Source organism: Heloderma suspectum, chromosome 5, assembly GCF_057233095.1.
Source record: "Heloderma suspectum isolate Gila_16-S chromosome 5, 16-S_ref, whole genome shotgun sequence".
Classification (NCBI taxonomy): domain Eukaryota; kingdom Metazoa; phylum Chordata; class Lepidosauria; order Squamata; family Helodermatidae; genus Heloderma; species Heloderma suspectum.
The window spans coordinates 196624279-196650610 of NC_139462.1; the positions used below are offsets into that span (position 1 = coordinate 196624279).

A 26332-nucleotide genomic window follows, 5' to 3' on the forward strand; every position below is an offset into this window, starting at 1 on the left:
TCACCCACTCCTTCCCTGTATCCCAAATACCCTGGTGGCATGTAGAGTGGCTGGTTTTGTTTCTTACCACTCTTGCCCACCACCTCTGTAGCCTGATGAAACAACCCACGGTTCTGGGTTCACATGTAACAACTGGGTTAAATAACCCAGATTTCACAAACCAACAGCAAACCATGGGTTCTCTTTCTTCGTCATTCATAGTTAACAAACAAACCATGGCTGCATTCACACATCACAAATCCCAGAATTCAGTATAAACCATGTAGCTTTATGTGCTAACCCGTGGTTTATTGGTTAGCATATAAAGCACAACCAGGCCAGAATTTCTAAGGTTTTTGTTTTTGCTCTCTGATAGACTAACATGGCTAACCCTCTGGAAGTGTCATCAGTTACAGTATTTGCAAATAGAAAATTGCCCTATTGACTCACACTCAGAGTTGATATACTGAAACTGGGATGGCAAAAGAACAAACAAACAAACAGTAATCTCAGCAAAAAAAAACTGTTAAGGCAACAACATAAGAAAACCAGTATTGCAAGACTGCAACATCATGAGGAGAGAGCACATATGTTTGGGAAGCGCAATGAATATTAGTACTAGAAAGGTGATATGAAGTCAAATGTGACAAGAGAAGATGCACCTTTTATTATTATATAGATGTGTAGCATCCAGGACTGTATATAGATGTGTAGCCCTGTGAGGCAATTGGCAGTCATGCCAATCAGATGTTGCACAATGTCTGTCCAGTTTAGTAGCAGGACATCTCTTGGGAAGCACCTTAGAATCTGGGCCTCAAATACTGGCACTGGCCATGTCGAAATAGTCAGCTGGGTCTTCAACTTAGTGGGATTGGAGAGGAGAAGAGAGGAGAGGGGGCATTGTGTGTACAGTCCCTACAGTGCTGTACTGAGTACAACAAAATGGTGACTGTGCATGCTGTTCCAACCCTACCATAAGGGTGGGGTGGTTTTTCCCTTAGGTGGTTCACCTGGAAGAAACAGCTGCTTGCCCTAGATGAACAGGTAAGGGGAAAAAAACACCATGGCTGTTCTTTATGTAGCTGAGAATTCGCAGCCTTCCTGTTTTGCCTGATCAGTGTAACACAAATACTGTTAGACTAATAGATGTGAGTCTAATAAAACATTGCTCCTGAGCTGGTAAGGCAGAACCCATTACTAGTCAGAGTCTGATCTAAAGTAGGGTTGTAACAGCAGCACTACCACCATGCAAATATGTTGTTGTTGATGATATTATTATTATTAGGATCCCCAAAGGTATGTTTGGGCTAAAGGTGGGTCTCAGGCCTGAAAAGGTGGATGTCTACTGTAATAAGAGATACACAACTTATTTTGTATCCCTTAAGTCAGCAACACACATCGTTGCAGCTGTGTGCATATCTCCCCCCAACCAACCACCCCGGCTTAGTCCTTTATACTTAAAGCCCAGCAGCACCTTTGAAACTTCCATCATTTTATGGACTCATTTCTAATTCACTGTGCATTTGACTGGACTGGATTACCATGTGATACTTTTAAACTCTGAACAGTTCAACAACCCTGAAAATGCAAAGGAAACGACTCAACATTTAAGCCCGGTCTTATGTATTTATGGGAACAGGTTGAGGTGGTGAGATTTGCAGCTCTCTCAGTAGTTTGTTATGATTTAGACAACATTAAGCACATCTTTTTAGGCCTCTGCTTCATATGTCTGAAGAACCTCCAGGCAGCTTTAGTGTTCTCTTGATAAAAGGCAGAGATGTGAGGAGAGGAATAGCTGCACATTCTCTGCGGGAGGATTTATCACCTCTAACAACTCGTTTTATCTGCTCTGTCAAAACTCTCAGCACAGGATCTTTTTTAGCTGAAAGTATCTGCACAAGAAAAAGAACCTCATTTCCTTAAAAAATAAATTACACTGATAATTTGCTGCATTACAATGCTGGCCCTTTGATTCTTCATATTATTTGCACTTCTCCATGCTGGCTCCATAAAAGGACACTATTGTAATACAAGGCACAGACACACTAATTTTTATTTTTATTTAGCTAGGTACATATCTCCCAGCTGCAGCAGAACCAGAAAAAAACAAAAACAAAACAAGGGTATACATGAGGTAAGAACAAGGAAAGGATACATTTGTGGTGATTTTCTTTCCCAGTCCAAACAAGATTGCAAAAAGTGTAGCTTACTTTATTTTCACAAATAGGGCAAAAAAGTGCAGTTTGGAAAAGTAGAAAGAAAATTGATACATAAACAAGACTAGAGGAGGACCATTGCTTTTTTCATACGGCCACACACTTTTACTGTATCGTTTTGATTGTTTAAGATAAAATAAGGTTGTGCACAGACTGTCATTTTTTCCCTATAGTTAAGACGCTCTTGGTAAACTGAAAGCTATCAAAAAGGTCCATTTTGATTGCATAACTATTTTTCATAAGACCTAAAAGCTAACATTTTTCAGGATGTGATAAAACCTACCTTAACAAATGATGGCAGCAGCAACGCTGAAGAGAGGCATTTCTAAAATATATAAATATAAACATGTAAGCCCCAAGTATTGGAAATACTAGGAAGTCCCAATCTTCACATGAGATATCAGCTTACAGTATTTGTGAGCATGCAGTCCAACTTTCATTCTGCCTTGAAAGTAACCATCACATTGCAATGTATTTTACATCATTGTTCCTTCTCTTGAAAATAGGGCTTCAGGCTTAAAGCTGTTGATCAAACCATTGAAATGGAGAATTGTTTCCTGAAGATGGATTCAAAGTTGCATTTCGATATCTTATTCTTCAAGGGAAATGTTATGTTGCAAACATAGAAAATACACAAAGAGTGGCAAGCCAGAGAGTGTTTCCCTAAAACCATAAGAGCAGCCCTGCTGGATCAGCCCAAACATCGATCTAGTTCACCATCTTGTTTCCCACAGCAGCCAACCAGAGGCATCCAAGAAACTCAGAAGCTGGGCATAGAGTCAATAGCTTTCCTCACTATTGCCACCCCAACAACTGGTATTCAGTAGCATACTGCCTCTGAAATAGGAAATGACTGTCCATTTTGACTGGTTTCAGTTTCTCATTTTTCTAATGTTAAATTTGGTTCTTCCCGAACTTTGAGAATTTTTCTAGTCTTAAATTGGGTTCATCCCACACATTGATATTTTAAAAAAATTAAGCTTGCATTAAAATGTGTATCTTCAGCAAAGGAGATTGTTACTTTGTCGTGGTGCTGGAGCTTGAGCACCTCAATGACGTCATGAGCTAAACCGTGAAGGGACACCCAAGACGGTCATGGCAGAGAGGTCAGACTAAATACGATCCCTGGGGAAGGAAACGGCAACCCACCCCAGTATTCTTCCCGTGAAAACTAAATGGATCAGTACAACCAGAGATATGTCAGTATACCATCGGAAGATGGGACTCCCAGGTTGGAAGATGGTCAAAATGCTACTGGGGAGGAACAGAGGATAAGTTCAACTAGCCCCAGATGTGATGACGCAGCTAGCTCAAAGTCGAAAGGACGGCTAGCAGCCGATGGTGCTGGTGGTAAACGACGAATCTGATGTTCTAAAGATCAACACACCATAGGAACCTGGAATGTAAGATGTATGAGCCAGGGCAAATTGGATGTGGTTATTGGGGAGATGTCAAGATTAAATATAGACATTTTGGGTGTCAGTGAACTGAAATGGACTGGAATGGGCCACTTCACAGCAAATGACCACCAGATCTACTACTGTGGACAAGAGGACCACAGAAGAAATGGAGTAGCCTTCATAATTAATAATAAAGTGGCTAAAGCAGTGCTTGGATACAATCCAAAAAATGACAGAATGATCTCAATTCGAATTCAGGGTAAGCCATTTAACATCACAGTGATCCAAATATACACCCCAACTACAGATGCTGAAGAAGCAGAAGTAGATCAGTTCTATGAGGATCTGCAGCACCTACTGGATAGTACGCCAAAAAAAGATGTTATTTTCATTACAGGAGACTGGAATGCTAAGGTGGGTACTCAAACGACACCTGGAATTACAGGCAAGCATGGTCTGGGAGAACAAAATGAAGCAGGACATAGGCTGATAGAATTTTGCCAAGACAACTCACTGTGCATAACAAACACTCTCTTCCAACAACCTAAGAGACGACTTTAGACATGGACTTCACCAGACAGTCGACACCGAAATCAGATTGACTACATCCTCTGTAGCCAAAGGTGGCGGACATCTATGCAGTCGGTAAAAACAAGACCTGGAGCTGATTGTAGTTCAGATCACGAAGTTCTTATTGCACAATTTAGAATCAGACTAAAGAGAATAGGGAAGACCCACAGATCACTTAGATATGAGCTCACTAATATTCCTCATGAATATGCAGTGGAGGTGAAGAATAGATTTAAGGGACTAGATTTAGTAGATCGGGTCCCGGAAGAACTATGGACAGAAGTTCACAACATTGTTCAGGAGGCGGCAACAAAAAATGTCCCAAAGAAAAAGAAAACCAAGAAGGCAAGACAAATGGCTGTCTGCTGAGACACTGGAAGCAGCCCAAGAAAGAAGGAGAGCAAAAGGCAACAGCGATAGGGGGAGATATGCCCAATTAAATGCAAAATTCCAGAGGTTAGCCAGAAGAGATCAGGAATTATTTTTAAACAAGCAACGTGCGGAAACAGAAGAAGATAATAGAATAGGAAGGACAAGAGACCTCTTCCAGAAAATTAGAAACATCAGAGGTAAATTCTGGGCAAAAATGGGTATGATCAAAAACAAAGATGGCAAGGACCTAACAGAAGCAGAAGAGATCAAGAGAAGGTGGCAAGAATATATGGAAGATCTGTATAGGAAGGATAATAATATCGGGGATAGATTTGACGGTGTGGTCAGTGAGCTAGAGCCAGACATCCTGAAGAGTGAGGTTGAATGGGCCTTAAGAAGCATTGCTAATAACAAGGCAGCAGGAGATGATGGTATCCCAGCTGAACTGTTTAAAATCTTGCAAGATGATGCAGTCAAGGTGATGCATGCCATATGCCAGCAAATTTGGAAAACACAAGAATGGCCAACAGATTGGAAAAATCAACTTATATCCCCATACCAAAAAAGAGAAGCACCAAAGAATGTTCAAACTATTGAACAGTGGCACTTATTTCACATGCCAGTAAGGTAATGCTCAAGATCTTGCAAGGTAAACTCCAGCAATTCATGGAACGAGAATTGCCAGATGTACAAGCTGGGTTTAGAAAAGGCAGAGGAACTAGAGACCAAATTGCCAATATCCACTGGATAATGGAGAAAGCCAGGGAGTTTCAGAAAAACATCTCTTTCTGTTTTATTGACTATTCTAAAGCCTTTGACTGTGTGGATCATCACAAATTGTGGCAAGTTCTTGGTGGTATGGGGATACCAAGTCATCTTGTCTGCCTCCTGGGGAATCTGTATAACGACCAAGCAGCAACAGTAAGAACAGGCCATGGAACAACGGACTGGTTTAAGATTGGGAAAGGAGTACAGCAGGGTTGTATACTCTCACCCTACCTATTCAACCTGTACACAGAACACATCAGGCAACGTGCTGGGCTTGATGAAGCCAAGGCTGGAGTTAAAATCACTGGAAGAAACATTAACAGTCTCAGATATGCAGATGATACCACTTTGATGGCTGAAAGCGAGGAGGAGCTGAGGAACCTCATGACGAAGGTGAAAGAAGAAAGTGCAAAAGCTGGGTTGCAGTTAAACCTCAAAAAAACCAAGGTTATGGCAACCAGCTTGATTGATAACTGGCAAATAGAGGGAGAAAACATGGAGGCAGTGACAGACTTTGTCTTTCTAGGCACAAAGATTACTGCAGACACTGACTGCAGCCAGGAAATCAGAAGACGTTTACTTCTTGGGAGGACAGCAATGACAAATCTTAATAAAATAGTGAAGAGCAGAGACATCACACTGACAACAAAGGTCCGCATAGTTCAAGCAATGGTATTCCCCGTAGTAACCTATGGCTGCGAGAGCTGGACCATAAGGAAGGCTGAGCGAAGGAAGAGAGATGCTTTTGAACTGTGGTGCTGGAGGAAAATTCTGAGAGTGCCTTGGACTGCCAGAAGATCAAACCAGTCCATACTCCAGGAAATCAAGCCAGACTGCTCACTTGAGGGAATGATATTAAAGGCAAAACTGAAGTACTTTGGCCACATCATGAGAAGACAGGATACCCTGGAGAAGATGCTGAGGCTAGGGAAAGTGGAAGGCAAAAGGAAGAGGGGCCGACCAAGGGCAAGGTGGATGGATGATATTCTGGAGGTGACGGACTCGACCTTGGGGGAGCTGGGGGTGGCGACGGCCGACAGGAAGCTCTGGTGTGGGCTGGTCCATGAGGTCACGAAGAGTCGAAAGCGACTGACCGAATAAACAACAACAGAAATGTGTATACATTTGTGTGTGCATTTCTCTGAATACATGCATTTTTGTACATAATTTTGCGTAACGTACACATTTTTGTAAGTTATTTTCCTAACACAGTACATTTTTGAACATTAGTTTTAATAAAATATGCATTTGGTTTGCACATTCCCCAATACACATACAACTGTATGCAATTTTTGATTGGAGAACTCCAAATTTTGCAATGGAGAAGTGCACATTTTGAAGGATAACTGAGTTTCGGTTTGCATATTGGTTCAAAAGTGCAAAATTAGGTAAGTTCACATTAAAATTACATTAAGTTCACATTAAAATGTGAACTGAACCAATTTCTCCCCAGTCAATCCCTACTCTGAACATGGACTGTCTATTTAGTTATCATGACTAGTAGCCATTGATAGCCTTATCCTCCATGAATCTGTCGAATCCATTTTTAAAGGATAGTGAATTGTTTTTATATATCATCTTTTCCACAAATACTCGCGGTGCTCAAAGTGGTTCATAGACAGTGTTCAGTTTAGAAATCCATGAGACAAGTTAATGATTCACAGACAGGCTTATGTTTTATGAATTTCTCGAATCTCCTTTTAAAGCCCGTTACACTGGTGGCCAATATCATAACTGTATTGAAACACATTGGGATACATCTTCTTCAACATTCTATTAGAATGGTTTTGGACCTTTCTTGGTTGCCACATGTGTTGTTTGCTGATTGGTGCAGCAACACTCTTCCCCATCCTCTGGACACTCACCCCTTTTTTGGCTCTACAAACAAACCAAGACAGGCAAGTTGGTAAGTTCAATCAAAGGCCTTTCTTGCCTTCTTTCTCAAGACGTTACTTAGACAATGGACACAGTGGAGGCTGGTGGCTCCTATGTCAGAGGGCCAGTGAAGTCTGGGTTTCAGAAAGAACCAGTCAGAACTCTAAAGGAGCTATCCAAGGTCTTGAGCACATTTTGGGGATAGAGATAAGCACCTTGGATAGCTCCTTTAGAGTTCTGACTGAAATCCAGAGTGGATTCACTATGCCACTGACATAGGAGCCACCAATCTCCACTGAATGGACATATTTTCATAGGTTCCTCTTCCATTTAGCATGGTTATTTAGGCCTCAGCTTAATCATGACATTTTGAAACAAGGCGTTGCTTGCTTTGAGGCATATCAACTACAGGCTGCAATCTGCAGCTACTCACATCTGCTGAAGTGTCCCTACTGCAGAGTGCAAACAGACTGAAACATTCATGGCATGCCACTAATGAAAGACTGCCTTGTCTGACTTCACCAAGTGTGACTGACTGAGTGGAGAGGAAAGTGGAAGACCTGCCCAGACAGAGGCAGGTAGTTTCTTATTGCCTCACAGAGGATTAGAAGTGTATCTACTGATTGTTGGCTCCCAAATGACTAGAACTAAGATCCTTAGGGCTATAGATCCCTTACACTAAAATCCAATGCAGACCTTCTTAGGAATAAGGCCTACTAAACACAGTGGGACTTACTTCTGAGTAGATTGCATAGGGTTGTGCTGTCAGTCAATTTGCAATCTAGAAGCCCTGAAAAACATTAGCTTCAGGTTCCAAACTGGCCCAAGACATTTTGATGCCTGAGCCGAAGGACAAGATGGCACCCCACTTGTTCCATGTGCAGGAACTAAGTAGACTGCTGGTTGAATCTTATCCCAACACTGGTGACAGGACAACATCTTCCATCACACCTGAGGGCAACAAGCTAGAAGGGCCAGCCCAAGACATTTTGCTGCTTGAGGAAGAACATGAAATGGTGCCCATTCCCCCTCCCATCCCTATGCAAGTCAGGGTACATTTTACCCAAGGCTGGCCAAGTTATTTTGGCACCTGAGGCCCCAAATCCCACAAGCAACTCTCTTTGGGAGTTAAAATACAACAATAGTAAATCAAATAATTATTTGTTACCCTTTCATCACACTCCAAAGCAGCATCAGCAGCCATCTCACTCTGCCTAATGAGCCCAGTAGGCTAGCTTAGGAGGTCCCAGGGAAGGCTGCATGGCATACACAACTCTGTCCTCTAGCATCTTGCCGCCCCTCAGTATCTGCTGCCTAAAGCAGCTGCCTCTTTCTGCCTTATACCTACATGATCTAAAAACAAAGCTTTCATTCCTAAGATGAGCAAAGCGCCGTTTGTGCTACAAGACTTTCCTGTCTCTTCATCCCTGCCGCAGCTTCCTGTGCCGTCCAAAAAGTTGCTTTTAATAGTTGGGGACCTCCTGGGATGGGATGTGCATGATGTGGCAGGAGGGGGGAATCAGCAGAAATCAGGGGCACCTTGCACTAGCAAAAATGCCTCCCGCTTACACAAGAACATTGTTGGATCTAAGCCATAGAAAGGTGTAGGTTTTTTCCCTTCAAGTTATTTTAAGTCATGTGCAATTTATGCAGGTTAAATCAATCAAGACTAAAGAACACAGAACACTGCAAACTACAGTAGGCAGCCCTACCCTTCAAGCCACTATTGTAGAATCAACATCACCATTTCCTCAGAGAAAGGGTGAGATACAAATCTGATGTTACATTATTTTTTGGGATCTCTGGGGGATCAAGGGACCCCCCCCATTTTAAATGGCACTTGAGCAAGAGATATTCCTGGTAGAGTGTGTATTCTAGATAGGACTGACCTCCCAAAATCCAAGAGTCATGACTACATGCACTTGCAAAATAAACACTTACTCTCCTAGCCACTATATTCAAGTCTTTTGTATTCCAATTTCAGTGGGGGACGAAGGTGATAGAGCTATAGTTAGGAAAAACTACAGTGCACAATAAATGTTGTTTTACTTATTTATCGCAATTAGAGAGTGTTTACTCCCCATAAGAAAACCAAATATATTGCTTTAGTATTCCCCTTTCTCAGCAAGCTTTATGCAGCCAGGCTGATACATAAAGACAAGCCATCAAGTCACAAAGTAAACCCATGCTGCCATCTAGAGGTAGTCTGTTGACATACCTAAAATTATGGTTCCAGGCGGTTTACTAGGAGTGCACGGTCATGCTGACTGGGAATGATGGGAGTTGTAATCCAACAAATCCGGAGAGTGCCAAGTTGGGGAAGACTGAGCTACATACTTCACCAAAGTGTTCTCAGCTCAGGAGGTGATGTGGTTGGTTCGCTTTCTTTCAGCCAGTGTAGATGAAGCTGTTGTAAGGAAACTGTCTTTTGTCCTCAAGACCAGGGATTACTATGAATGTAAGATCCATTCATAGGCCATCAATCTAAAGATCAACAACATCCAATTACTTTTGAAGTTTCTTTGGGCAGGGGGTATAACTGGGAGTTATGTGCAAGGACACACAAATAGACCCACACCATGAAAAGCATCTCACTGCCACATGGCTTGGGATTGTAACTAGTGTGGCAGTGTGGTGTAGGAGTGAGAATGTGGTGTAGTGTGGTTAGAGTGTTGGTCTAGGACCAGGGAGAACTGCGTTTTAGTCCCCACTCTCCCATGAAGTTCATTGGTGACTTTGCGCCAGTCACTGACCCTCAGCCTAACCTATCTCACAATTGCGATTATAAAATGGAGAGAAGGGTCATGTATGCAGCAGTTCTTGGGAGGAAAGGCAGAGTCATGATATTGCTTATTCTCCTCCTTGCTACTATAATTTAGCAAACACTTACGAAGTCTTTATTGCTTGAGCTATTTCATGTCTCTGTGCCTCCTTCTCATGGTCCTTTATGCATGATACTCTTAATACGTAATTTTATTGTTTAGCTATAATTGCAATGGCCTATGGTAGCCTTCTCCAACCTGATACTCTCTGGAAGTGTTGGATGCTGGGAGTTGTAGTCCACACATCCAGAGGGCACCAGGTTGGGAAGACTGCTCTATGATGATCAGCAATAAACATTTTGCTGTTGTTCAGCTGTGAGCCATAACAAAACAGAAATAACAACCAGAGTTATGCAACAAATTTAGGTCTCAATTTCCTGGCCACCAGTGCAAATAAGGAAACACACAAGGTAACAAATTTTTCACTATCAAACAACAGAAAACATACAAATTCACTGGCTGTGACAAAATTCTTCCTGAGCTTAAACTCAGACAAATATTTAAAGGAGACTTGGGTAACATAATGGACAGTATCCTCAGTCACAGTTTTACAAAACACACAACAACACTGTTCCAAGGGTCATTTCTTAAAATGGCTCTCTAAGAAAACAGAGGGCAGAACAACAAATCTTAACTCTGTAAGGCATCCCTAAAATCCAAATAACTGACTTTCTGATAACTAACTTTATTCGTGGGTACAATATATGTATGTAATGGAACTCATAAACATAACAAAACCTGGCTTGATTTTTGCCTCACTTCTATTAAAAAACACACACTAAGCTTTTATCTCCTATATTTCCTCCTTTTCAATTGTATACTTTCGATAACCATATGCTCTTATGCTTATTCCTTCTTTTACTCTCCTCCAGCTAACACAAAGTTAGTCCAGCATTCCATTCACACAGTGTCCAAACAGCTGCCTCTGGGAAGCTCACAAGCAGGACATGAGTGCAATAGCACCATTCCGCTCGTGTTCCCCAGCAACTGCTGTACAGAGGAATATTGACTCTGATACCGGAGGTAGCATATAGCCATCAGGTCTGGTGGCCATGGATTGCCTTATCTTCCATGAATTTGTCTCATCCCCTTTGAAAGCCATCCAAATTGGTGGCCATCACTACATCTTGTGGTAGCAAATTCCATACTTTAACTATGGGACCTGAGCTTGAGCATACATCATTATCCTTTTGTTACCAGTCAAAACCTTAAAAAAAATCTTTTAATAGTTTAAATGCTGGTGGAATTTTCTGATTTATTATTGGTGTTAGTTGTTTTATTAGATTGTATTTATATTTTATGTTTAAAAACTGCCATGGAAACTTCAGCGTTGAAGGTGTAGTATATAAACTCCTGAAATAAATCAATAATAAATAAAAGAACCACCTTCAGAGTCAGTTGGCTATTATTGCCATCATTATATGCCAGAGGGCATAAGGGGAAAATCTCATTAATACTTTTGTTTTTAAAACTGATAATTTCAAATGTTTCAGTGATGCATGGGGTATAAGCTATTCTTGCATGGGTTCTACTGGTATTATACTTGTATCTTTGTGTGAAATTGCAAGCTTATAAGTAGAAACATTTGCATTAAGTCCTGTTATGGATTGGACCTGTAAACTAGCTGGTTATTTCTGTCATTTCCCTATAGACGTCTTCAAACTTTGTATTCCTTTATTTCTTCCACTTTAGAAGACACCAAGAACTATCTTCTTGGGTAAACATTTGCTTTATATTTTTGCAAATATATATTCCCTTCTAAGAGAAAAGCAGCTTAGTGAACTGAAGTAGAGGTGTATTTATAATGAGCCCTGATTCTAGGAAATAAAAAATTCCCTAAGCTCCAATAAAAATTGCAAGCCCATGTAAACATGATTCATGATTCACAGAAATGGAGTTCTACATGGATATTATCCTTTCCAAAACAAATATCTACAGATAGCTTTGCAACAAGGTTTATAAGGGGGGGAAACTGACTTTACATTCAGAACGTGTCATGTAACGCAAGTGTCTCGGGCTTCGTGCCAAATCCCAAGAATATCTGCAGAAAGGAACTGTAGCATTTCTTCCACTTGAATTTCCCAAGGCACTGAGATCATCAGTAAGTTTTTCTAACATGACAGAAGTCTGCTATTCAATCTTGCATACCAGAGAGAGTGAACTGAAAAACTGAAGTGAAATTACCTAACCCACTTACTAACAGTATCCTCTGAGAGGTCTAGTTTCATTTCTTGGAAGTTAACTTTACAGAATGATCTGCTGTACAGAAAGGAATCAAATATATAAAAAGGAGTGTTGTATGAAATATTAACTTACCTTAGCAATTTCTGCACTAGCGTTTCTAACAAACAACTATAACAGTGAAAACTGAGAAGCACACAAGGCCGACCTTGACACTTTCCTTTGCAACGTCTTGGTGCATATTTTTCAAAAGAGGGTTGTTATTTTTATGAGAGAGGCCTCAAGGTTTTATATGAATACGTTCTCAATGAACTTGGTCCTTGATGATGATGATGTTAAAAGCAAGCAGGCAGGGCCCAGCAAAATGAAAGCATGGCCTCCGTAGATATCCAACCAGGAGCTTCTATATAGGAAGCTGCCTTATACTGACTCAGACCATTGGTCCATCTTAGACCAGTATTGTCGACACTGACTGGCAGTGGCCTTCCAGGGTTTCAGGCAGGAATTTCTCCAGCCCTACCAAGAGATGCCAGGGATTAAAATTGGAACCTTCTCTATGCAAAGCAGGGGCTCCACCACTGAGCCACAGTCCTTCCCCTGAACTCATTTTGGGCTCTGGTGCATATATGCCCCCTATGGTGCATCAGGGCAGGACTTTGGGGCAAAAGCCAGGGCCCCACTCAGCAGAATGAACAGGAAGGCTCCCAAATGCAACAGGGCTGGCTTAGCACATTTTGAAGTAAGTGAAGTAACACACATTACCATCCGAAGTGTCCCCCTCCCATAAGGCCACCAAGTCCATAATTAGCTAACTGCACCAACACATGCTCCACTCCTTATAACTGCCCACATACAGACACAGCCCCTTAGCTCCTGCTGGCTTTAAGCCTCCAGCTCTACGTTCCTGCCACCTGCATCACAATAGCGAACCTACCTAGTGATGCTTGGCTGTGGAGGGAACAGGAAATCTTCAGTGCAACTTGTCCAGGTTCATATAATCTCCCCCCATTCCCAGCAAGATGAACATGGGAAGCGCACCAAGCCATCCATGCTCACACAAGTTCTCTGTCTGGACATACCTGCCTTTAAATATTACTTTGGCTCAGTTTTTGGTTAACACCATGTAACATGTATTTCTTGCTCCCCATTTTTGTTTGAGCCACAGGCTAAGTTCTTCACTAAGGCAGAGTATACACTTAGGAAAAGATAAATGAACTCGGTTAGCAGTGCTTCATCTAAAACAAAAAATCCTCATAAACAGTTTGTGGGGCCCATCCATTCTCTGCACCTTGGAAAAAGAGATTTGCTGTCAGATCTGCTGCATGATGCTCTTCACTGGTGAGATGGGGGGTGGACAAAGATGCATATATAACAAGTCTTACAGATCACATTCACAACAGAATCAAAAGGAAACTATTCAGTGTGTCCTGTGCTTGCAACAGTGGAGGCTGGTGGCTCTGATGTCAGTGGGGTTGTGCATTTGCTCTGGGTTTCAGTCAGAACTCTAAAGGAGCTCCTTTAGAGTTCTGACTGAAACCTGGAGCAGATTCACCACCCCACTGACATCGGAGCCCCCAGCCTCCACTGGTTTGCATTATTGCAAATCCCAGCAGGGAACAAGGCTTTTAGATGAATGCAGGTGATCTAATGCAACACATGATACTGATCTGTAGATCAGTGAGCAACACACTTTCAAGCAGGGATGGTGGTCTCTGTAAAATACTAATGTATGCTAAGAATTAGAAAAAGTTACTTGAGAATTAGACCAAGATATTGTATTTCTAGCAAATTCTTATAATGTTTCATATGTACGATCTTGTATTTTACCAGGTAATTTCATACTGGTCCATAATGGAGAAGAACAACACGATGGTTCCCCTAACTTCAGATTTACCTAACAAGAAGGAGACTGTGTGCATTTTTGGAACGGGTGATTTTGGAAGATCTCTAGGACACAAGTTGATGCAGTGTGGCTATTCTGTTGTATTTGGAAGCCGAAGTGCCCAGACCTCCGGACTGATCCCCCGAGGAGCCACGGTGCTAACTCACGCAGAAGCTGCAGAAACATCTGACATTGTCATCATAGCCATCCAGAGAGCCCACTACAGCTTTCTTGAAAGCCTAAGGGACGTTCTCAATGGGAAAGTGTTGGTGGACGTGAGCAACAACCTCAAAATAAACCAGTATCCGGAATCGAATGCTGAATATCTCGCCCAGATGATGCCGGGCAGCAAGGTGGTGAAAGCATTTAACACAGTGTCAGCGTGGGCCCTGCAGTCAGGCAGCTTGGATGCAAGCAGACAGGTGAGGACATCTCTGGGACAAAGGATGCCCCTATTTAAAGAGAGGGGCCGCGGTGACTTAGTTGTTAAGACGCTGAACTGCAGACCGGAAGGTCGGAAGGACAGCAGTTCGAGACCCGCGTGATGGAGTGAGCTCCCGTCTTCAGTCCCAGCTCCTGCCAACCTAGCAGTGTGAAAGCAAGAAACTGCAAGTAGATAAATAGGCACCGCCTCGGCGGGAAAGGTAACAGCGTTCCGTGCACCTTGGTGTTCGGTCATGCCGGCCACATGACCACGGAAGCGTCTTCGGACAGCGCTGGCTCTTCGGCTTAGAAACAGGGATGAGCACCGCACCCTAGAGTCGGACACCACTGGTTGGGGACACCTTTGCCTTTATTTAAAGAGAAGCAAGGAGGCCGAGGTGAAAGTCTCATTCCATTTCCCACATTTGATGTATTACTCATGAAAACATTTTTAAGCCGCCCTTCATCCTTGCTGGCACCAGGGTGGTGTACAAGCATGACTAGAATAATACATACTAAAAACAGTAAAACCACAGAATCATGATGAAAGCAGAGGAGGCAGCAAATACCATAGAACAGGCAAAATCAACCAGCCAAAATGCCTGGGAAATGAGAGGTGGTGACTGGGTGCCAAAGCATTGGCAAAGTTGGTGTCAGTCGCACCCTCCCAAGCACTTTCAGTCATTGAGCCCTGAAATATTTGTTCATAACCCAGATGCTTTCTGGCCAGATTGATAAAACTGATAAACATGATGAAACTGTCCCTAAACTCAACCTACTTGGGGCTGCAGGTTTAACAATCCAAAGCGTAAACACCCGGAAGTTAGTTTTATCTTGTGCCCCGAAGAGCTGATAAGAAAGGGAAAGCTTTTATCAACTGAGAAACATCCAGCCCTTTTCCAGGGCTTGAATTATGGCACATAGGTAGAGGGGCCCTCAGTGAAATCCATAAGTCCTAGCACTGACTTCCGCCAATCATAGCCAAACTTCTGGCCACCCTGTATCCTTCTAAAACCATGAGCAAAGCTCGCCATTGCAAGAGGTAAGAGGCTGGGCCCACTGTGGCAATTCAAGCACTGTTTCTTACTGACGTCAGAGGTACGCAAAACCAACTTTTGCAATAAAGAAGCAATATATTCCTTTAGTTCACGTCATTTCATTTTACTGATGCAGGTGTTTATCTGTGGAGATGACAGCAAGTCAAAAGAAAAGGTTATGGATATCGTTCGAAGCCTTGGTCTTACTCCAGTGGATAAGGGATCGCTCCTAGCAGCAAAAGAAATCGAGAATTACCCTTTGCAGCTTTTCCCACTGTGGAAATACCCTATCTATCTATCTCTTGTTCTCAGTGCATTCATCTTTTTCTACTCCGTGATCCGTGACGTGGTCTACAATTATGTTGAGAAAGGCAGAGACGTTTCCTTTTTTATTCTCATTAGCATCCCAAACCGGGTGTGCCCGATTGTGGCGCTCGTCCTTCTTGGTTTGGTTTACTTGCCTGGGATCTTTGCCGCTCTTCTCCAGTTATACAGAGGGACAAAATACAGTCGCTTCCCAAACTGGCTGGACCAGTGGATGCTGTGTAGGAAACAGCTTGGCTTGGTAGCCTTGGCTTATGCTTTCCTACATGTTTTGTACACACTCATCATCCCTGTTCGGTACTATGTAAGATGGAGGTGGAACTCTTTTGTCCTTGACCAGGTAAGCTCCTATTCTTCTCCCATTTCATCACCAACTTCAAGGTGAGTGATGAAATGAGTATACCACCCTTTTGATGAAATGAGTGTACTACAGAGTATACAACTTTGGAGGGACATAATCTGGAAGGAGGCCTCTGAAGTCATCAGAAACACAGATGGGCATCAGACTGCATGGGATAATAGATCCACTGAAATGAATGTGGGTTAAAGTAGTCGTGACTAACTCAACTCTCATTCATTTCAGTGGGTATGCTTTACGATGGACTAACATTGGATACTACCCTTTGCTTGTTGCACTTCATCCTGGGCAAATCATTGTAGAGCAAATGTGATGTGCATTTACAAAACTTGTCAAGTTCATGAGGGGTTGAATCCAGGATCTGCCTTCCACAAAAGAAAGGGGCCTTCCATGAGAAGAAGGTCTCCATTCACAGAAGGTCTCTCCGCCCAATGCTCTATTCCCAGCGACACCACTGCTCACCCCATTCACCAGGGCTCCTGACTCTGTAGCATTTTCAGGGGGCTGGAGAGCCTGTTGTGGCAAGCAGGGGTTGGAGTAGTCCACTTCTGCCAGCACTGTTGATCCAATGTAAATCTGGAATAAACCCCATAGAAAATGATATATTTTTAATCTACCGTGTATTAAAAATATTTTTCCTTTTTTCTCACCTTAAGGCATTGAACAACAGAACGGATCCATTTCTGATTGGAACAGGCTGGCATAGTGACGCTTATCTTGCTTTTGGTATCTTGGGATTTTTTTTGTTTGTCCTCCTGGGAATAACCTCCTTGCCCTCTGTCAGCAACAGTGTCAACTGGAGAGAGTTTCGGTTTGTACAGGTAAGAGCTCGTTAGCTGGGAAACTCTTTTCGTCTTCCCAGCTTGCAGTGTGTTGCTCTGCAGACCTACCCAAAAGGCCTGCCAAATGCAATAGGTAAAAAAAGGTAAAGGTGTCCCCAACCAGTGGTGTCCAACTCTAGGGTGTGGTGCTCATCTCCATTTCCAAGCCGAAGAGCCAGCGCTGTCCAAAGACAGCGTGGTCATGTGGCCGGCATGACTGAACACTGAGGTGCACGGAACGCTGTTACCTTTCCCGCCGAGGCGGTACCTATTTATCTACTTGCAATTTCTTGCTTTCGAACTGCTAGGTTGGCAGGAGCTGGGACTGAAGACGGGAGCTCACTCCGTCACGCAGCACTCGGGTCTCGAACTGCTGTCCTGCTGACCTTCCAGTCTGCAATTCAGCATCTTAACCACTAAGCCACCGCGGCCCCCAACTCTCAAATATTATAGCCCTGAGGCGCAATCCTATGCATAGAGGGAAGGGAAGAATTTTGTTTCCTGTCTAGTTAGAGTTTTGGCATCTTTCAGAGTGGAATACCATCTACTCCAATATAAACTCCTTTCTCCCCTCACAGAAGAAACTGATTTCCCACTGAAGTGTCAAAGATAACAACGTCTGTTCCAAATCAGCTCATCTTCTTATTGCCTGGGGGGCGCCTTTGGCTGATGAGGCATTGGATGTTCCAGCATGGAGTGTTTAGGGAGAAATCCTGTGCATGTTTGGACAGAAAAAAGTCCTGTGCATTCCCTGGGAGTTGTAGGACTTTTTTTCTGTCTAAACATGTCTAGGATTGTGCCCATAATCCTTTGAGGGGCAGAGGCTTTTCCTTCTGCATTTATTTCACTAGACCTTAAATATTTATGGCCAGGGATGGGGAGGAAAGGGGTTATCACAATCTTTGACCAACCCACCTAATCAGTTTGCATTCTAATATGATCCCAAGCCATTTTGGACTTCCCCAATAAATACTGAAACTGGAACAATATTAACCTTTGATTTCCACACTACTCCAAATTTTGTGGTGCAGTTCTATCAAAAAGTCATGTAGCAGGGGGAAGTGCTTGAAAAAATGCATTCAAACATTCATGCAGAATTTAAGAAAAACACTGGCAAACTGATGTGGAAATGGGACAAAACAAACTTATCCTTGAAAAAAATATGAATGTTACAGAAAGCAAAACAGAGAGATTTGTCCGTGGAGCCAGTCTTCAAAGACGCTTCTCCCAGTTCCCTCACTTTGGGAAAATAGAGCACCTGCTGCAAGGACAAGGGCCTTCTCTGTGGTTGCCCCAGTCTTCCTGAACAACCTCCACAAGGAATACATTTGTATTCTTCCTTCCTGAATTCAACATGTTTGTATAAGGGCCACGTGTTGTCAACTTTTGATAAGTGGTCAACTTTTGATAGGTTAACTTTTGATAAATGGCTGGAATGCTCTTTGATTTGCCTTATGTACCTCACAACGGCTTCCCAGACAATGCACAATGGCACTCATGCCCTGCTTGTGGCTTCCTGGTCGACAGCTGGTTGGCCACTGTGTGAACAGAATGTTGGACTAGATGGACCCTTGGTCTGATCCAGCATGGCTCTTCTTATATGTTTAATCATATTTCTTCTCTCTCTTTTTTTCTTCCCACAGTCTTACCTGGGCTACCTTACATTGGTTTTCTGCACTGCCCATACATTGGGCTATGGCGGAAAGAGGTTCCTGAACAGTGCCTCATACCCATGGTTCCTTCCTGCAGCTTATATGTTCTCCCTCATTATCCCTTGCATTGTGTTGGTCGTTAAGTTTTTTCTAATATTTCCATGCATAGATAGACTGCTAACTCAGATTCGACAGGGCTGGGAGAGGAAACCCAAATACCCAAACCAGTCAAACAACAGCAGTTCATCAGCTGTATAATCTCTTAGAAAACGTACAAAATTTTATATCTATAAATAGGTAAAATGGGCAGAGTGTAAACAACTAAAACACACTGAAGACTGGCTAAACAAAAAGAGAATGTTACTCTGTAACATAAAGACCAGGAAATCTTGACAGGAATTCACCAATATTCATCTTGTTCCCGTTCTCTCCCTAAGGAGTCCTCCTTTTCTGGTCTTGGGATTGGAGGAAACAATTATAGTTTATTTTTGACTTCCACTGGAGAAACCCATTTTGCAGTGGAACCACAGATTATAAGGCATGTTCCCTGTAGGTATATGGCAGGGATGCAGAATCTCAGGCCCATGGGGCAAATGCAGCCCTCTGGGGTTTCCCCCTTCCCCCCGGTGCCACCCCCGTTCCCCCAACCACTGATGCTTGGGTCATTTCCTGGATTGTCTGCGTGTGCTTTCCCCCATTCTAAAAGGCTGAAATGCCTCTCCTAAGGCTTGGCTACTGGCAGGAAGAGCTTTAAGTCAAAATATGCTGGCATCTTGGCCCTGCCCCCTTTGACTTCAGCCCCACTCGCCACTGGAATGCAGCCTCCGAGAGCTTCTCCAGAATTAAATTTGGGCCTCGAGTCGAAAGAGGGTCAGCACCCCTGGTTTACGGCATAAGCCACAACAATAATCATATTGAAGAGTGGCTTCTAGTCCTGTTTTGAGCATTTTCAGATTCATAGTCTCCTCCTACCTGTAGAGGTGCTTCAAAGATGACAAAACTGGTGATGGCTCCCCAGGTCACGTGCACTGTGTGGATATACTCTGAAATGTACATATCTGCAATGACACACAGGACAACCTGCACACAGATTACATGCAATTTCCTACAAAACCTATTTCCATGAAGAGATTTCCTTACATTTGAAGCTGGCCATGCTTTTGTGGAGAATTTGATTGTAGTCTTAGACAACGGAATATTTTTTCCTATAAAAGGATGGCACACGGACTTCTTTGAACTGATATAGCCAACAGCCATGGATGCAAATTGGACGTCTACATTCATTTTTACTAAGATGGATTTAGGACCCTGTAAAAATTCTTAATTATAATATTCCCCTGTGTGTATATTACTGTGAGACAACTATTGATGGAGAAGAGCCTGTGAATGAGCTAAATCAATAATTGGGAAGTGGTTTCGTACAAGCATCTTGGGATACAATATTGCCTATTAATTAATGTATTTCTGTACCATATTTAATGAAAATATATGCCTTTTGTTTTTGAAGCATTAATCTCTATGTACTTTAAGCATCAACATTTGTACTACGTATATTTTAATCACAATAAAGAAAACCGGTTTTAATAACAAATATTTCCTTTTTTAACTAGAGAGGGGCAGTAGCAAAGTCAGACTCTTATTCTTTTTTCCTTTACCAATGAAGATGAAGAAGTTAAAGCTAAGCTTTTAAAAGACAAGGAAGAGGTAGATAGGTTTTCAGTGAAAAAGAGTTGGCTGGTGTCTTCACATTGCAGAGAGCAAGGAAATAACTATGAACAATTTAGGACGCAGTCCTATTGGGATAGGCGGCCGCTTCCAAACTCGGAGGTGACAGCCTATCCAATGTAGGGCAGGAGAAGCATGGAGGGGATAGTCCCCTTTGCACTTCAGCTGGCCTGCATTTGTGGCTAGACAGCCGATTTCAGCTGTCTAGCTGCGGGAAGCCGGAGCGGGGTGGGTGGACACTGGATGATGCATAGGAAGTGTTGGAACAGCACTTCTGCCCTCCCCACCCTGGCATGCCCCCAAGAACGCTCCGTTTTCGCTGCCCCGCACTCCTCTTCTGAGTGCGTGGCCATTCTGCGCTGCCTATGAGGCAGCGCAGGAGAGGGTGGAGGTCGGTTCCCAGGACCTGACCTATCCTATGGCTGTCTAGCCACTGACTAGTGGCCATAGGATTGTGCCCTTAGAAATATATACCTTTGCAGTCAAAGATGAACAATGAAAAAAAGAACAACAAGGAGTCTTGTGGCACCTTAAAGACGAACAAAATCATTCTGGCATACACTTCCATGGACGGTCTCCACTTCATCAGATGCACGAAGCGGACAGTGTCCATGAAAGCTTATTCCAGAATAAATCTGTTAATCTTGAAGGTGCCACAAGAATGTTGTTGCTTTTGCTGCAAGAGAATAGCAGGGCTGCCCCTCTGGATAATGAAAGAAAACACATGCTCAAGGAGAAAAGTCCCATGTAACACCAGGTAGACCCAACTTTTAAAGCAGATTTCTCCAACATGGTGTCCTCCAGATGTTTTGGGGTATAACTCCCAGCATTCCTAACCATTGACCATGCTGGCTGGGCCTGATGGGAGTTGAAGTCCAAAGCATCTGGAGGGCATGACATTTGGGAAGGCTGTTTTAGACCATAAAATTATTTTAGAACAGTAAGTTGAGCATGCTAGGAGTTGTAGGACTTTTTTCTATCCAAACATGCATAGGATTGCAGCCTAAGACTGTGATCATATGTGCATTTCCTTGGCAGTTTATCCAACTGTATTTAGCAGGACTTACTTTTGAGTAAGCCCCCATCAGTTTGGGATGCATGCCTTGAAAACTTTCTGTCTCATTACCTACCAAGTTGCTTGAATATATCGATACATATGTGAATGCATACAAGCCTGAAATGAACCTTAGCGTTGAAAGTCAGTATACATGTAGTTAGACTAGAGACATGAAGGCCCAGATAAAAAATCTGAAAAATTCAGAAAAAAAGTTTTTTTCTGCTTTTTCCAAGGACCTTCTTTCCTGAAAAATTGAACAGCTTTGGATTATGAAATATTTTCTTTTAGAATGTAAGACAAAGTATTTATATATTGTTACCCAGCCTTTACTCGCCCCAAATAATTTCTAGACTATGTAATAAGAACACTTTTATAAAAAAGACTAGGGATGTAAAATGTCTGGAAATAATGAAGCCATGGGGGAAATTTTTTTTAATCCTCTCTGTAAGATTCCCAGCATAGTTATTTCTTTTTTCCTTATTAAAATTACTGATCTAAAGTGTATTTGATTGAGAGACACTTATGCTCGGTTTCCCAGCATGTGAGTAGAGTCACCATTGTGCATTCTTGACAGTAAATGTGTGTTCTTGACAGTATGGGTTTTGTTCTATACAGTCCTGTGTTTCTGATGCTGTAGCAGTCATGGGGAGAGCAATCCTATGGCCCACTAGACAGTGTCTAGAGGGCCATAGGATTTTTCAGTTTCTGGGAACCAAGCTGGGACCAGTGCTCCGAGCTCAATTCCTAGAAACCGCACTGTGCGGTTTTCATCAGTCTCAGAAAGGGCGAAATGGGGGCATTCCCAGGGATGGGGAGGGGAGCGTGGAAGCTTCATTATGAAGTTGCCTATGCACCATGCCACGCAACCTCCCCCCCCACTCTGAAGTGCCCCGGCTAGACAGCCAAAATTGGCCATCTAGCCACAAAAGGCAGGCAGGCAGACCGTGTTGGAGAGGATCCCCTCTGTGCTCTGCCCGCCCGGCATAGAATAGTTGGACACCTCTGAGTTCGGAGGCAGCCAACTATCCCAATAGGATTGCACTCTTAATGTAGTTCTAATCTATTCGGACAATATTTACAAATTTACTGAGTTTACTTTTTAAAGTTTTAAAATATAATGATAATTATTATGAACCAATGAAATTATACATACAGTAACTTTAGGAACAGAAATCCTGTGTTATGTTCCTAAATCAGCCCTCCCCAACCTGGTGCCCTCTGGATATTTTGGACTACAGTGCCCAGCATTCTTGACCACTGGCCATGTTGCCTGAGGCTGATAGGAGGTGAAGTCCAAAATATCTGGAGAGCACCAGGTTGGGGAAGGCTGTATTAAAGCAACAACGTGTCTTTAGATCTGTAAAGAACAGAATGCTAAAAAAAAAGTATTGTTTATTTTTCAATTTTTCCCAAAATTTCCATTTGTTTCTGAAAAAACAGATTTTTCCCATGGCCTCAAAATTTCCAGAAATTGTACATCTCTAAGTTCGACATATCCTAATTACTCGATGTCTGAAAAAGACTTGAATTCCCATCATCCTTGACAACTGGCCATACTGGCTCCAGATGTTGGACTCCAACAACATCTGGAGGGCCACATGTCACCCCCTCTGGGCTAGAGTGTTGAGCGGTTAGAGTCACATCGCTCCTTAAGACACTTGGAGTTGCTGTCTCAAATTAGGGGAGAAGAAATTTGAAGAAGCTGCTAGGAAAGTAGGTCTGAAATGAGACAAATCACACGTGGCTGGACTTCCCACTTCAGATCTGTTACTAATCCTTAGACTGGGGTGGTTAGGATTTTCAGGGGCTGTGGAGAAAAGAACTTTGCTTGCAGTTTAAGTAGTAGCTTAATATAATTTCAGATGGCTCAAATGTGAACCAAGCCATGTGGCTGATGAGAAAAAAAGGATTCCGATTTCAAATATATGTTAGCATCTAACTCTTAGACCTCAAGCATGAAGCAAAATCCAAGTATCTCCAAGCTATTTTCTTGGCCCTATAGCACCTTAAAACTCCAACCCACCCTCCTGTTAATCTCTTCCAGTTGTGGCCATTGCCAACATATGTGAATAAAGGAGAAATTGAGACCCAGATTAAAATGAAGTCAAAAGTAATCAAAATGCATTTCAAAATGAATGGATTTTGTTACTGCTGTCACTCTTGAGATGTTGGAATGGAAGAAGCATGAATAGGTAACATAAGCCCATTACAGAGAAGTTGTACTTAGTTAACTAAGTTATTTAAGCTTCTTTTCCTGGTACAGAAAAATGTAGCAGCATCAAGTCTTTCAGAAACTCTATATACGTATGCAACATCTATTTGTAATAGTACAATGAATGTTGCAATAAAGCAAGTAAGGCTGCGATCCATACACACTTGCCTAGGAGTAAGCCCCATAGAATATAGTGGAATTTACTTCTAAGTAAATAGGCACAGGACAGGTGCTGCAAGTCTCTGTCTGTGACACACCCCATCATTGATAAAAACCAGTCTAATACTTTTGTAAAGTAGATGCATGATTTGTTTTCATTAAATCTGACAGTCTAAATACTTTGAAGGGAGTGGATTATCTAGGCATAGCCCTGTGGGAGAAAAGGAATGGTTTATTGTTTTATTTTAGCCAACTGGATCAAACTCCTTAAGGCTTGAGCAATCCTTATCTATGTTACCTGGCAACACCTGTTTTAGTATAGGCAGGTTTGTTGGTGAGTATTGCTATAGAAATAAAGACAGGAACAAATGCAGATTAATATCCTGGATTACACAAATCCTTTATACCAAGGGTGGACAGCTCATAGATCTTGGGCCCACATATAGCCTCTTGCACTTTGACCCTAACCATCTTCACTCTTGTGTCCCATTGACTTCACTGAGGTTTATTTCCATTTACAGAGAGCAACTCTTATTTGGGGATAAATCCTATTGAACTCAGTGGGACTTGCTTCCATATAATCATGCACAGAAACAGGCTTCCTGGGAGCAATCCTATGCATACTTTCTAAGACAAGGGTGGACAGAAGGTAGATCTTTAGATGTTTTGGACAACTCCTAGAATTCCTGACCATTGGCCATACTGGCAGGGGATTATGAGAGCTGAAGTCCAAACATTTGGAGATCTATCTTCTGCCCACCTCTGTTCTATGGAATAAGCTCCACGGAAGTAAGTGAACTTACTTCTGAATAAATGTTTATACACCAGGATGCAAGTCTCCTACAGAGAAACAAGGTACATTTCTAGACGCAACTGGTGGAAGCTATATTTTAATATACAACTTCAATATTTTTGATGTAATCTGCAAAGCCAAACAAATTGCTTCCACCATGAAGATAGCTATTCTCCTATTCCGCAATTCTTACACAGCTACATTCGGTTTCCCAGAAGCATGTGAATTTCAGTTCCTTGGGGCGCAATCCTATGGAGACAGGTGTCAGCCTCTCAACTCGGAGGCTGACAACTATCCAATGCAGGGCAGCCAGAGCATGGAGGCGATCCTCGCCTCCATCCTCCAGCCATCCTGCATTTCTGGCTAGATAGCTGATTTCGCCTGTCTAGCTGGGGAGCTTTGGAGCAGGAGGGGGGGAGGCCGCATGGCACATAGGAAGTTGCGTAACGTTGCTTCCGCAGTCTCCTCCCCTCCCCTGGGTCCACACCCTTTTCCTTGTCTCCACACTTCATTTCAGAATATGGAGACATAGGTGGCACGGAGAGAACCGCGCTGGCTACAAGGAGGAGGGGAGTGCAGTTTCTGGGTTCTGACCTCGGAGCCCAGAAACTGAAAAATCCTATGTAGGTCATAGCATTGTTCCCTTGTTCAGGCAGTTTGTGCTGAATAAAGAACTGGGAACCAGGAAGCAATTTCAGCTCTCTCTAGTTCCTTATATTTCAGACCACAGTTCTGAACAAACAGTCCAAGCTTTGTAGGATGGCGTAGCTATTTGGTGAACATATTTGATCAAACCTTATAGGGTTCTGCAGAATTCTACAAAAATCAAATCAAAGTCAATTCTAGAAAGGCAGAGTTTGTTGCAGAAAAACAACAAAGAGTCACATGGCACCTTAAAATCAAACAAATTTATTGTGGCATAAGCATTCATAGACAGCCAGAACTGACGATCCGATACATGAAGTAGTCATCTAAGTATATATACTTTCAATCAAACAAAGGGAAGACCAAAAAAAAAAATGAAGTGAGCAAGTGCGACCTTCTCCTAGGTACGAGCTGCTGGTGATAAATAAGCAAAAGCCCAATGATGTAAATAAATAAGGAGAAACAATCACATGTTGGGCTGGTTTCCTTTTCCTAAGACCTGTTAAGATCTGTTAGGAAAAGGAACCCTTTTCCTAAGAACTGTTGAGACCAAACTTCAAGGTGCCAAATTGACCAGTGAATTACAGTTTGGTAGTTTCAGACTAGACCTCCCTTTGGAACAGTTTGTGGGAGTGGGGGGCTAGGGTATGAAAAAATCCCCCAAAATCAAAGTACAGGGGACATTTAGGAAAGTAGGGCTCCAATCCTAAACACACGTGCTTAACACAGTGGGACATCTTCCCCAGTAATCATGCATAAAACTGCTTTGCAAAGCTGCAACCCTCTGCCCACTTACTTGTGAGGAAGCCGCGTGGGACTCCGTGGGTCTTACCGCTTTATGTACCCGCATTATACTGCGCTATAAAGTATCTTTCTTCTTTCGGCTTCTCTGGGCTTGGCAGCAACCTTGCTGCATATGTAAAGCAACCGTTTTCAACCACGTGCGTTTTTTCAATTCCTTCTCCAGGAATTCGCAAAATCGCCAGTGCCTTGAGCGCTCTCAAAATGACGAAGTCCCACATTTCGCCGTCACAGAGACAGCTTCCATTTTTAAAAGAGGA

The 26332-nt window shown here is 42.7% G+C and overlaps 2 protein-coding genes across 6 annotated transcripts in view; one reads left to right on the plus strand and one right to left on the minus strand.

The window, feature by feature from the left end:
• The window catches only part of STEAP4 (STEAP4 metalloreductase), a 34372-nt gene extending 12436 nt beyond the window's left edge, over positions 1–21936 (plus strand). The window contains exons 2-6 of one of the 2 annotated variants that reach the window (XR_014792402.1): positions 14014–14487; positions 15662–16189; positions 16864–17028; positions 18672–20922; positions 21066–21936. Coding sequence is in view for 1 of the 2 variants with exons in the window: in XM_084858943.1 (XP_084715069.1) it covers positions 14014–14487; positions 15662–16189; positions 16864–17028; positions 18672–18938 (1434 nt within the window). In the remaining variant the exon portion in view is untranslated. Of the gene's footprint in view, positions 1–14013; positions 14488–15661; positions 16190–16863; positions 17029–18671; positions 20923–21065 lie in introns of those variants that run through there. The other variant, XM_084858943.1, reaches the window with a different exon arrangement.
• LOC146345029 (uncharacterized) lies at positions 9228–26330 on the minus strand. Of its 4 annotated transcripts, XR_014792404.1 has the most exons (5): positions 26068–26330; positions 19653–19760; positions 16670–16783; positions 14729–14856; positions 9228–9664 (listed from the first exon to the last, which is right to left on the minus strand). XR_014792404.1 is itself a non-coding variant. In XM_084858948.1 (4 exons), exons 1-4 carry the CDS (start codon positions 26119–26121, stop codon positions 14821–14823), a joined length of 312 nt encoding a protein of 103 aa, XP_084715074.1. In that variant the 5' UTR covers positions 26122–26330; the 3' UTR covers positions 13939–14820. The 4 variants fall into 4 exon arrangements, 2 of the variants coding, with proteins under 2 accessions (XP_084715074.1, XP_084715073.1); XR_014792405.1 differs by lacking the exon at positions 9228–9664 and having other exon boundaries at positions 13939–15754; positions 19653–19723; XM_084858948.1 differs by lacking the exon at positions 9228–9664 and having other exon boundaries at positions 13939–14856.
• Positions 26331–26332: the final 2 nt, after the last annotated feature.

Excerpts from the sequence above, each read along its gene's own strand:
- LOC146345029 (XM_084858947.1), bottom strand. The coding sequence starts at position 26,121 with ATGCGGGTACATAAAGCGGTAAGACCCACGGAGTCCCACGCGGCTTCC. Across the intron at positions 19,761-26,067 it reads CCCACGCGGCTTCCTCACAA|GTTGTCCTGTGTGTCATTGC; the intron begins GTAAGTGGGCAG and ends ATCTGTGTGCAG. Across the intron at positions 16,784-19,652 it reads TCTTTGAAGCACCTCTACAG|ATTTACATTGGATCAACAGT; the intron begins GTAGGAGGAGAC and ends GGTTTATTCCAG.